The 13,727-nt window shown below is 38.5% G+C and overlaps 1 protein-coding gene across 4 annotated transcripts in view; it reads right to left on the bottom strand.

Annotated features, from left to right (window-relative positions):
- The window catches only part of FRY (FRY microtubule binding protein), a 323,193-nt gene that overhangs the window by 185,060 nt on the left and 124,406 nt on the right, over nt 1–13,727 (bottom strand). For all 4 annotated transcript variants that reach the window (XM_074959329.1, XM_074959318.1, XM_074959340.1 and 1 more), the window contains exon 4: nt 4,662–4,801. In XM_074959329.1, the coding sequence (XP_074815430.1) occupies nt 4,662–4,801 (140 nt within the window). The remainder of the gene's footprint in view (nt 1–4,661; nt 4,802–13,727) is intronic.

Raw genomic sequence — 13,727 nt, 5'->3', positions numbered from 1 at the left:
ATTTTCTCTTTTTATGCTCTAATTGAGTGATGCTGAACTGAAATCTAGAGAGTGGATTTTGTATTTCGATCTCACTCTCAATGTCACTGTTTATTAAATAATCAATGGTTTTAAAGGTGGAAACAGTATTAGAGTGTTGTACTAGTCAGAAATTATTTTAGGTCAAGATTTTCAAAAATAGGAGCCTGAAGTTAGATTCCCAAATCCAGATGAAGGTGCTTGCTTTACTGTTTAGAGTGCTGAACACCCAGCAGCTCCCATTGAGATACATTTTTTAAACATGGGTACCTAAAGTCAGGCATCTAAATCCATAGTTAGACATCTAAATCATAGGCCTGGGTTTCAGAGGTCTGAGTACTAATAAATCCTGCTGAGGTCAAAGACCGTTGACCAAATATGTATTTAATTGGCTAACTTTACACTCAATTTTGAAAATTTTGGCCTCTGCATTTAACTCGGGTTGAATTATAGTTTACTGTGTCATACTGACTAAAGTTCTGTACTAAAATTTGGGCACCAAAAGTATATATTCATAATGTTGATGAATAATTTTTAGTCAGTGACAAGAAAATGAGACTTGAAAGAGCCTCAGACAATGTTTTAAAGATTATTTTCAGAAAAGATTTGTTTGGCCTGGTGAAATTCAGTATCTTTTTCATATTCCGGTCAGATAGCATTAGAACTTAAAAAAAAAAGCAACAGCAACAGATTATATTTTATAATCACTACTGATTTTTGCTTCAATTGTAATCAAGTTCCCCAAAATAGAAAATCTTCAAGCTGGCCTAGTAACCAGACATGAATATCTAAATGCCCTGTAATTACAGAGGTGACCTTGCAGGATTTTTTATAAATAAATACAAAAGAACATAAGAATGTCCATACCGGGTCAATGGATCAATGGTCCATCTAGCCTGGTATCCTGTCTTCCGACAATGGCCAATGCCAGGTGCTTCAGAGGGAATGAACCGAACCAGTAATCCTCTTTCCATTCTGAAAACTGACCATTTAGTCCTACCCTTTGTTTCCTGTCTTTCAACCAGTTACTGATTCATGCATGGGTGGTGCATTGCATAGGCTGGGAGAGGCTATGCCTACCCAAACAGCCTGGCATGGCCCCGCCCATGCTCCTCCCTGAAGCCCTCCTTGCCTTTCCCAGCTTGGCCCCAGGGTCTCCGGTGGGGGAAAGGGGACGAGACCTCGGGTGAGGGGCGGGCTGGCTGGGGGCCATGACAGGACCTTCCCTCTTATCCCATGACAGCTTACTTTGCTTAAGAGTGTTTGGTGAAGGACCTTGTCAAAGGCTTTCTGAAAATCTAAATATACTATGTTTCAGAGTAACAGCCGTGTTAGTCTGTATTCGCAAAAAGAAAAGGAGTACTTGTGGCACCTTAGAGACTAACCAACTTATTTGAGCATAAGCTTTTGTGAGCTACAGCTCACTTCATCGGATGCATCCGATGAAGTGAGCTGTAGCTCACGAAAGCTTATGCTCAAATAAATTGGTTAGTCTCTAAGGTGCCACAGGTACTCCTTAAATATACTATATCCACTGGATCACCCTTGTCCACATGCTTGCTGGCACCCTCAAAGAATTCTAGTAGATTGGTGAGGCATGATTTTCCTTTACAAAAACCATGTTGACTCTTCCCAACAAATCGTGTTCATCTATGTGTCTGATAATTCTGTTCTTTACTGTAGTTTCAACCAATTTGCCTGGTACTGAAGTGAGGCTTATTGGCCTGTAATTGCCGGGATCGTCTCTGGAGCCTTTTTAAAAAATTGACATCACATTAGCTATCCTCCAGTCATTTGGTACAGAAGCTGATTTAAATGATAGGTTACATACCACAGTTAATAGTTCTGCAATTTCATATTTGAGTTCCTTCAGAACTCTTGGGCGAATACCATCTGGTCCTGGTGACTTATTACTGTTTAATTTATCAGTTTGTTAGAAAATCTCCTCTAATGACACCTCAATCTGGAACAGTTCCTCAGATTTGTCACCTAAAAAGCATAGCTCAGGTTTGGGAATCTCCCTCACATCCTTAACCATGAAGACCGATGCAAAAATAATTCATTTAGTTTCTCTGCAATGGCCTTATCGTCCTTGAGTGCTCCGTTAGCATCTTGATTGTGCAGTGGCCCCACTGGTTCTTTAGCAGGCTTCCTGCTTCTGATATACTTTAATTTTTGTTATTACTTTTGAGTCTTTGGCTAGCTGTTCTTCAAATTATTTTTTGGCCTTCCTAATTATATTTTTACAGTTCACTTGCCAGAGTTTATGCTCCTTTCTGTTTTCCTTAATAGGATTTAACCTCCACTTTTTAAAGGATAATTAAAAGGATTTAAAGGATATTGTAAAGTATAATTAAAAATAAAACATAATTAAAAATAACACATTTGTTTTTGAGTGGTTTGATGTAGTATGATGTGGGGTGAAGAGGTATTTAGAACATATGGGAGGATTAATGGGTCTCTTTCAACTTTCATTTATGTGACAGCTATTATATACCAGTTCATTCCCCCATGTGCAGTTAATTGTTTGCACAATAGGGTAAAAAGTAGGTTTAATATAACATGAAAGTAGGTTTAAACAGTAGGTTTACTATAACATGAAACTGAATTTTTGGACAACCAGGAAGTGAGTAAAAAATCCAAGTTAGCACGCTTATTTGAGGTTGACTGTTCCAACATCTGATTGGATAATAAACCAGACATTATCTGTCTTTTTTATGCCTTCAGCTGGTTGAGAATCCACAAGCAGCCAGCATCCTCTTTCTATATCTTGCTTAGCTTTCTACTTTCATTATTTATTAATGCTAACTGTGTGCTGGATGCTATATAAAACATGTACAAGAAATGGTCTTGCTCTGAGTAGCTTCCAATCTAAATAATCTTCAGGTGAACGTTGATTGTTTGCTCAGTTTTAAAGTTGTCATGAGAAAAATTGAACTTTTAAGTGTATGGCTATTAATCCCCAGAGGTCTAATCCTGTATCCTTTCTCAGTCAAAACTCCCACTGATTTAAGTAGGATATTTTTCTGAGAAAACAGTAAAGATCAGTACAGTTCTCATGTACATGAATAATCCCACTGACTTCTAGTAGGCTACTTGTGCTTAAAATTAACCATGTGCTTAGTGCTTTCCTTGATTAGGATGAGTATAAGGGATGTGCGATCTTGCCTGCTAGTCTACAATAATCTGAGAAAATCCAGTATATTTTTCATAAAAATCTATGAAATGAAATGCTAATCTTATATCCTCATTGATGAACTAAAGTTCTAATAGGCCCCACACAGCTCCAATTGACTTCAGTAATTATTGGCCACTTTTCAAGCAGTTGTAGTTTTCAAAGAATAAAACTGTACTAAAAACTCTCTAAAAAAAATCTCTGCTAAGAGCAGACCTCAGATACAGGCTATTATCTAGTTTCCTAAAACACAAGAATCAATTACATCAAATGAGGTTTAGGTAGCACTGTTGGGTTTTTTTTGTTTTGTTTTGAAACTTCATTGAGGCAAAGTTACAATAAAACATTAACATACAACATCATATATTACTTATTTGGGATCAGGTTAATATTTGCTAGAGCAATGGTTCTCAACCAGGTGTATGTGTACCCCTGGAGGTACACAGAGGTCTTCCAGGGGGTACATCAATTCATCTGGGTACTTGCCTAGTTTTACAACAGGCTACATAAAAAGCACTAGCGAAGTCTGTACAAAGTAAAATTTCATACAATGACTTGTTTTTACCGCTCTATACACTATACACTGAAATATAGGTACAATTCTTATATTTCAATTGATATATTTTATATGCAATTTTTCAGTAATAGTGTGCTGTGACACTTTTGTATTTTTATATCTGATTTTGTAAGCAAGTAGTTTTTAAGTGAGGTGAAACTTGGGGTATGCAAGACAAATGAGACTCCTGAGAGGGGAACAGTAGTCTGGAAAGGTTGAAGACCACTGTGCTAGAGCTTTCCAAGTGAGCTCTTTGCAGTGTTTTGGTATATGTATATGAGAAAGCAAGTATGCAACCCGGAGTGTTTTTTACTGTTACTTAACCCATCTGTTCTATTCTTGTGAACAAGCAGCATACTAACTCTATAACAATCCTGCTCTCTGATGTGCTTGGAGATTATTGTCAGTATAGTACCTTCTCACAAGAGTAAAGCAGACGGACACAATAGATGAAAAGCATTATTTAAATGGCATTCACAACATTCAAAATGGTGGGAAGGACCAATACTCTGGTTGATATGGGATCATCCAGGAGCATAATTTTAATTGGAGGAATATTGGACTCCTTCTTCAGGTGGCCTGGGGGAGGACTCCTATAAACTTGATGTGAAGAATAAAATGGTTGTATGTTATAATACAGGTAGGTAGTATTTAGAGCCCAAGAATCTTGACAGTGCCCTTTAAATATTTAGACATTTGTTTTGGTTATTCAGCTAAAAAGTGATTATTCAAATTGATATACAAAAACTTGATTCAGAAATGTCACCCAATACCAGAATTTTCCTGAAATTCCTGTTTTCCAAAATTTCTGTGCCTGAAAAGCCACTTAAATAAAAAGTATAACAGAAGCTGAATGCTTAAATGTAATACATTACATCTTAGAATCTAAATTATGCTTATTCAAGAGTGTACCTTTTGGATTTAGTGCTTGTTCTTGGTCTGTATTCATGAGATTCATCTTCTATGCCATTTTGCCTTTTATACCAATCAAAAAGAGTGCGCAGAATAGAGGGTAGGCAATACTCTGAAAGAGAGCTCATTGAGCTTATTACCTATGGGAAAAACATAATAATTCAGATAGTATTCATGCTTTATCTTCTCCTTCAAACAGGGCTGTAAGTTCATACTTAAAGGTTAAACTTGCTCTTTCTTGTTTTTATCTCTGTTTGAATTTTTTATTTTTACCACCAGCAATGCGCCTTAATGTTCTTTATCCACACACACATACAAACAGAACTGTAAAATGGTTTGCACTTTTATAGTGCCTTTCATCTAATATCAAAGTGCATTAAAAACATTAATTAGATCTTGCAACACCTTGGGAAGAATCTTTAAGAGGGAAGGGGCTGTTTCCTGTATACCTGGCTGCTGTGCTGTGGAGTTGAAAATGATCACCAGAGCAGTCACAGCAGACCATTGCGGGACACCTCGTGGAGGCCAATTCAGGTGACTTACACAACACTGCGTCTACACTGCCTCTCTGTTGACCCATCAACATTGAATTAAGCGATATGCCTCTTGTGGAGGTGGAGTAATTAAGTTGACGTAACAGGCGAGTTAGGTCGGCAGAAGGGACCTAATAGTGCAGATGCATACATTATTAGGTCCACATAAAGCATCTGGTGTCGCTCTAAGTTTGTAGTGTAGACTAGGCCTAAGTTTTTATACCATGTTCCCCGCCATGGTGTCTGAACATCTTCCAAGGTAAGGATATATGTCCATTTTACAGATGGATGAATTGCTGAACCTAGACATTGTGATTTGCCAGAAGCCAGAGGACTTGCAAAGTGATGAGCACTCTGGCCCTGGCCCAAAAAAGCAGTGACGCATGTGCTTACCTTAAAATGTGTGAGTAGTGCCATTAACTCCATTAGGATACCCACATGCTTAAGTTAAGCATCTAGTTAAGTGCTTTGCTAGATCAAGTCCTGACAGCTGAAAGCCTTGCAAGCTCAAGCCTATTGAGTGTCAGTGTCTAAGCCAGGAATAGACCAAAGGAGGTCAAATTCCCTATTCTAACACCTAACATAACAACATTGTTCCCAAACTAGTAAAATAATTTATAACAGTCTTTATGGAATGACACAACTCATTCAGAAATGCAATTTAACCTAAATTCTGATTTATTTCATTATAGAATTGCAGATTTTTGATTAGATGCAGAACTAACCTACTTCACAGTCATCTTACGAGGCTTAACGTTTGTGAAATGTTTTCAGGATGAAAAGTGCTAAATATTATTACTATTTTCAATTGTATTCAGACATCATGGACTAGAACTTATGGGCTAGAATTTAATCATGTTAAACAAAAAAATTATACCTATTGCCTGTGTAAAAATAGTACATTTCTACAAATGTATTATTCTTTCTAGAAAAGCATATATATTTCAGTCCAGCTGTTTCAACACATTTTATTATTTGATACATGAAACCAATAACTGGAAGTTGGTATGAAGACATTGTAATTTGGTGTCGTGTCAGGGGCCTTCAATGATAAAATATTACAGTAGTTCGCATTAAATTATACTAAAGTCCTGAAGCATAAGCATTCAGATAAGCACGTAAAGGATATAAACAATGTTGTCAGCTCAAAATGCTAATCACTATCAATTCAGGATGCTATCAAATTACAGCTTAGACAATTTTATCTTACTTTCTAAAGCCTGAAAAAGTTATTTCTGCAGAGTGTCACACCAATTTTTGTTACTCATAAATAATAATTAAAATAACACTGGTTGGCCAGAGTATAAAACTCATGCAGAGATCCCATTTTCAGAGCACCCATTATACCTTTTGATTCAATTTTTTTGAAGGGAAGGTGTAGGAACATGGAATGTTGTTCTCAATTTAAAACTATGAACTTGCACAAACATATTCAACTTTGCATTGAATTAATAATTTCAATGGTTATCAATTGTCATATCAAAAATACTGTAACAAGATGTGATGCTTCATAACAATAAAGTACCTAGACTGGGAAATGTACATAGCAGAAAAGCAGCAAGCAAATTTAAATTATGTTTTCTATGCACTCCAGAGAGAAACCTGTTTTTCACCCCAGTTGTTTATAACACGTTCTTTTCTAGTATAGCTGCCATTAATGTTTATTATTAATTAATATAGCACTATAAATGTACATGACCCTTTAAAGAACCTGTAAAAAGACAAGGGTCCTGCCTCAAAGGGTTTACACATCATCCATCCAACTACAATACACAGAAAGAGGCCAAAAATGAAAAAGGGCAGACACGTCGTTAATGAGCATTAATGAGCATCACACAAAAGCTTTGTGGAAGAGGTGACTTTTTATGAGGGATCTGGAAGATAAGGAAATTCTGGGTGCAATGGGAAGTAAGACAGTTACAAATACAAAATCATGAGATAGATTAGTAGTACTGCTGATGTCTTGCTCTTTTTTTGTATTTTTAGTGAAAAGCTACTTTAAAAAAACAAGTACATATTTTCACTACATACTTTTTCATAGATTTTTGTACTGCTCAAGTTGGCACCAGGTCATAATGCCACATAAATGAGCACCCAAAGCTACTCTGCCAACTGAAAATCAAGAAGCATCAGTTGCAGAGTTCTTTATTTATGATTCCCCGCAGAACCAAGCTAAACCCTAAAAGGCAAAATACTCTTCCAAATGAAGTTTCTTTCTCCCATTTACTACTAACTCTGATTACTAACCCCTAACGCCCCTACTTTACTTGCGCTATATTGATGACATCTTCATCATCTGGACCCATGGAAAAGAAGCCCTTGAGGAATTCCACCATGATTTCAATAATTTCCATCCCACCATCAACCTCAGCCTGGTCCAGTCCACACAAGAGATCCACTTCCTGGACACTACAGTGCTAATAAACGATGGTTACATCAACACCACCCTATACCGGAAACCTACTGACCGCTATTCCTACCTACATGCCTCCAGCTTTCACCCTGACCACACCACACGATCCATCGTCTACAGCCAAGCTCTGCGATACAACCGCATTTGCTCCAACCCCTCAGACAGAGACAAACACCTACAAGATCTCTATCAAGCATTCTTACAACTACAATACCCACCTGCGGAAGTGAAGAAACAGATTGATAGAGCCAGAAGAGTTCCCAGAAGTCACCTACTACAGGACAGGCCTAACAAAGAAAATAACAGAACGCCACTAGCCGTCACCTTCAGCCCCCAACTAAAACCCCTCCAACGCATTATTAAGGATCTACAACCTATCCTGAAGGATGACCCAACACTCTCACAAATCTTGGGTGAAAGGCCAGTCCTTGCCTACAGACAGCCCCCCAACCTGAAGCGAATACTCACCAACAACCACATACCACACAACAGAACCACTAACCCAGGAACCTATCCTTGCAACAAAGCCCGTTGCCAACTATGCCCACATATCTATTCAGGGAACACCATCACAGGGCCTAACAACATCAGCCACACTATCAGAGGCTCGTTCACCTGCACATCCACCAATGTGATATATGCCATCATGTGCCAGCAATGCCCCTCTGCCATGTACATTGGTCAAACTGGACAGTCTCTACGTAAAAGAATAAATGGACACAAATCAGATGTTAAGAATTATAACATTCATAAACCAGTCGGAGAACACTTCAATCTCTCTGGTCACGCAATTGCAGACATGAAGGTCGCTATCTTACAACAAAAAAACTTCAAATCCAGACTCCAGCGAGAAACTGCTGAATTGGAATTCATTTGCAAATTGGATACTATTAATTTGGGCTTGAATAGAGACTGGGAGTGGCTAAGTCATTATGCAAGGTAGCCTAACACCCCCCCCCCCCCAGACGTTCTGGTTAAACTTGGATTATTGCTGTGCACATTGTAAGATGAGCTATTGCCAGCAGGAGAGTGAGTTTGTGTGTGTGGTTTTTGGAGGGGGGTGTGTGGGAGGGGGGGGGTGGCGGTGGTGAGAAAACCTGGATTAGTGCTGGAAATGACCCACCTTGATTATCATGCGTATTATAAAGAGAGGTTTCAAAGAGGGATGGGCTATTACCAGCAGGAGAGTGAGTTTGTATGTGTGTCTGTGGGGGGGGCGGGGGGAAGGGTGAGAAAACCTGGATTTGTGCTGGAAATGGCCCTCCCTTGATGATCACTTTAGATAAGCTGTTACGAGCAGGACAGTGGGGTGGGAGGAAGTTTTGTTTCATGGTCTCTGTGTGTATATAATGTCTTCTGCAGTTTCCACAATATGCTATGCATCCGATGAAGTGAGCTGTAGCTCACGAAAGCTCATGCTCAAATAAACTGGTTAGTCTCTAAGGTGCCACAAGTACTCCTTTTCTTTTTTCTTTTTACGAATACAGACTAACACGGCTGTTACTCTGAAATCTGATTCAACAGATTTATATTATTCACTTCAAGTTTGAACAAAAGGTTCACCACCAGGAGTTACTTAAAGTTCATGACAAGCAATGGGAAAGCCTCAAAAAGTTCCATTCAAATACAAATTCAAAAGTTTTGGTACCTAACCAAAGCTTATCTGAGTTATCTAGACCTATTGGTTCTGCAGCATCAGGCTGGAAATCTTATGAGAACTCTCGTAGATTTCAGGGTAAGAACATAAGAATGACCATACTGAGTCAAACCGATGGTCCAACTCATCCAGTATCTTGTCTTCTGACAGTGGCTAGTGCCAGATGCTTCAGAGGGAATGAACAGAACAGGGCAGTTTTGAATGATCCATACCCCTGTCATCCAGCCCCAGCTTCTGGCAGTTGGAAGTTTAGGAACATCCAGAGCATGAAGCTGCATCCCTGGCCATCTTGGCTAGTAACTATTGATGGACCTATCCTCTGTGAACTTATCTACTTTTTTTAACCCAGTTATACTTTTGACCTTCACAGCATCCCATGGGTTCCATATATTAACCATACATTGTGTAAAGAAGTACTTCCTTTTGTTTAAGCTTACTGCCTATTAATTTCACAGGGTGATCCCAAATTCTTGTGTTATGTGAAGGGGGTGAAGCACATCCGCTCCTAATCCCAGCCAAAATATGGAAGCCCAGAGGAATGCAAACATGGAAAAAGACAACCACGTTTAAGAAAACCTCCTAAAATGGTTGAGTCAATTTTGTTTCAAGTTTTGGTGAAGGTTCAGGAGTGAGGCTGATCTTATTTGAAGCTGTTGGCTCAACTCTGTTATGGTCTAAACTACAGAAAATTTCTTGAGGAATTTAGCTTTAGTTTTTAATAGTGATTGAGAGCTCTCTCCCATTACATATGTATGTTTAATATTACCCAGTGTACTACATATGGTGTCTGTCTGGAAATTATCCACCCTACATTGGAGAGCTATATATGGCATATGGTATATGGTTGTTTAATAATTATTACTTTCTAGTATTAGATCATATGAGCAGCACATATTGTTAAATGTCTTCTGGGATGACCGACATAGCTGCCAAATAAAAAGTAGTAAACAGCTTGCCTTCTCAAAAGTTGGGGACTCTTATGTATGTTCTTGCCAGTCTTTTTTACATCATTCACCATTGCCAAATTAGTGTCTGAGGCTATCAGGATAAGAGCTACCAGATTTTGATGTGCGTGCAGCATGGAGAAGTCGTGGCAGATGAGGAAAACTAATGCAGCCTTTTACAGAAGCCACACCTTTTTAAATTTGTGCTCGTCAATCACACAGAGACCTCATGGAGCTTCCACTGATGGGCATTTTCAGAGCCACTTTACTGCCTGATGTATAAGAAAACATGAATAATTCAGTACATTTTTTTCATTTACTTTTTAATAAACAAGGGTTTAGATCTTCTCAGATATTGTATGCACTGCAAGAAAAGGAGAGGTTACTCACCCTGTGCACCAATTGTAGTTCTTTGAGATGTTTCCCCCTATGGGTGCTTCACTTCAAGTGCCCGTGTGCCCCACGTGCTTTCAATCAGAGATTTTCATTAGCAGTATCCGTTTGGACTGTGTATACATCCTTCATGTCCTCATGCCCCGCACCAACACTACATAGGGCTTTGTGAGTGAACTGTTCTCAGTCCCTTCTCTACTGCAAAGTCCCACAGAGGAAACTCTGAAGCAGAGGGGAAGGAGGGCAGTTAATGGAGCACCCCTAGGGACACACATTTTGAAGAACTACGTTACTGCACAGGGTGAGTAACTTCTTCTTCTTCGAGGAGTGTCCCTATAGGTGCTCCACATCAGATGACTCCCAAGCAGTATCCCTGCAGGGAAGAGGGATCTTCATAATCGGGTCCAGAACTGAAGACAGTAGTGCATGGCCAGCTGATGTATTGGATCTAGAGGCATGGACCAAGGCATAGTGCTTGGAGAAGGTATGTACTGAAGATGGTGTAGTGGCTCTGCAGATCTCAGATACTGAAACATCTTTAAGTAATGCCATAGATGTTGATTGCAACCTTGTACAGTGCACTAATATCCTAGAAGGAGTTTGAATGCTCGCCACATCATAACATGCAATAACACACTCAGCTATCCACCTTCATAGCCTCTGGGTGGAGACCTGGGATCCTTTAGATCTTTCTGCAATGGAAACAAACAGGAGACCTCCAAAGTGGTTTGGTTCTATCTAGATAGAAGGCCAACACTCTTCTGACATCTAAGGTATGGAAGGAAGCCTCCTGTATGGAATTATGTAATTTTTGAGGAAGAACGTGGTAAATGAATGGACTGATTAAAATGAAACTCAGATGACACCTTACGTAGGAATTTAGGATGCGGACATACGGGAATCTTGTCCTTGAAGAGGGTCTACCATTAAGGCCCCAGTTTCTCTGACTCTTTGGGCTAATGTGATGGCTACCAAAAAAGGCCTCTTCATAGACATGTTCAGTAAAGAGCAGGTAGCCATTGGTTCAAAGGGAGGTCTTGTGAGACATCTGAAAATTAGACTGAGATCCCAAGCTGGAGTGAGGTCTTTCCCTTGAGGGAAAAGGTTCCTCAATGCTTTGATACACCTTAGAGTTGTTGAGTGAGCAAACACTGAGAATCCCTCAACTGGGGAAGGAAAGGCTGTTATAGCAGCGCTAGATAGCCTCAGTGCAGGGTACGAAGATGTGAAGGGAATGGACACAGATAACGAAAATCTCTGATTAAAAGCGTGTGGGGACATGCACACTTGAAGTGCAGCACCCGTAAGGACGCTACTTGAATGTTATTTATTAATAGTTAATTATGAAGGCTAACACCAATGTGTGGATAATTCATTTTGAAAGATTAATACTCTTTTTGGAAAATTGTGTGTTTCATGGTAACTGTTGTGCCCATAAGGAAAAATGCATAATTGACATCGAAATATCTTAAATCATAAAATTCAGCTCTATGTAGCTGAATTAGGTGTAACTGCACATTCCCCGTAGTGTGCGTCAGTGCTATTCTTCAAATCTCAGCTATAATGATTTCACTCACCATAAAAAGTCAAAGTAATTCATTGTAAATACCCACATGACATACTTTCACTGGTAAATTTAGAGTAGGTGTCTTTAATATGGATAAAAGGTCAATATAGCTTTTTTAATCTTTCTGTCATTGCTCTTTTAAGGCAGGAAGGAAGGGTGGAATTTGCAAAGACCTGGTTCTCAGAGAACAGGAAGGGAGGAAAGTCTAGCCAGAATGTTGCTTACTCAACTCCTTAATTTATGGGAAGCAAATCCAGCGGTGAGATGAATTCTAGGTCTGTGCTGTTGCTGAAAGGGAGTGTACAGATGTACAAATATGTCCTTGTTGCATGATCATGTTATTCCATCATAAATGAACGACATACTGTACAGCTTAAGGATATCGGGGCTACACAAGCACAGATCTGTTTAAACCCTGTGTTCATAGAGCATTAAATGCTCTTTATGTAAATGCTTCCTTAATATTTATTTTGGCATAATTTGAAAAAATAAATTTAATGAAACTTTGCTCTAGACAGTTTGCTACAACTTCTACAGTTTTTCATAAAAGTCTTATTATACTGCTCAACTGAAAATGAAAGAAAATGTGTTGATAGTATACTAATGACTGAATTAATCTGCATTTTTATATTTCAAATGTTATTTTACCATAAAAGTGATAAATTTAACAGCAGTTATATTCACTACTAGCTCAATTTCCAATTATATCATTAATATTTTGGAACTTAGCTTCTATTTTTTTCATTTTGCTTATAACATGTTTTCATACATATGAATTTTACTGTCATTTTAATAATACAGACTTAGAATGATTGTTTTGTCTTGCATACTATAGGACAAATTCTGCTCTCAATCATGCTGGTATAAATGCAAAATAACTCAAAAAGTCAGTGGAGTTATTCTGCATTTACACCAGTATGACTGAGAGCAGAATTCAGTCACATGTTATCTTCTTGGATATATTTAGGATACTCATATAAGAATGCTTTTCCTTTGTTAAAGGTTTCTTGCACTTCACTCATTTTACAGTAGGGAAACTAGGCCAAATTTACAAAAAACAAAGGTCTATAATAGAAACATATCCATAAGCAAAACAGGCCTTAATAAAGTAAGACCTAGGATGAAACCCTGGGTCATTGGAGTCAATGGTAAAACCCCCATTGACTTCAGTGGGACCATGATTTCACCCCTAATATTTAAAAACTAGAAGAGAAACTAAAAAAAATTCCTTGTTCAAATTCTATAGACTGTAGTAGAAGATGATGTGCTGCATTGTGCTCTTATCCGAGGCAGTTACATCCTATAAGTGCCTTTGAGACACATAAATCACCTTCTTTCTGAAAAGGCCACCCTTTCAAAAAAAGCTAGTTCCCTCATGAAAAAAGGACCAAGATTCAATATGAAGAGCAAACAGTGGCTTTCTGATAGTGTAGGTTTCTTTTATTAGCATCTTAGTTCTAAGCAGTATTCTCTCATGGCAGTATTGTGCACCTAAAAGTCTCTGGAAATATGTAGATAAAGGGAAATTCTTAAAGCTGGTAAGGATAAAATTAGACCTG

The sequence above is a fragment of the Natator depressus genome, chromosome 1 (assembly GCF_965152275.1).
Source record: "Natator depressus isolate rNatDep1 chromosome 1, rNatDep2.hap1, whole genome shotgun sequence".
NCBI lineage: Eukaryota > Metazoa > Chordata > Testudines > Cheloniidae > Natator > Natator depressus.
This window is presented reverse-complemented; position numbering and strand designations above follow the sequence as displayed.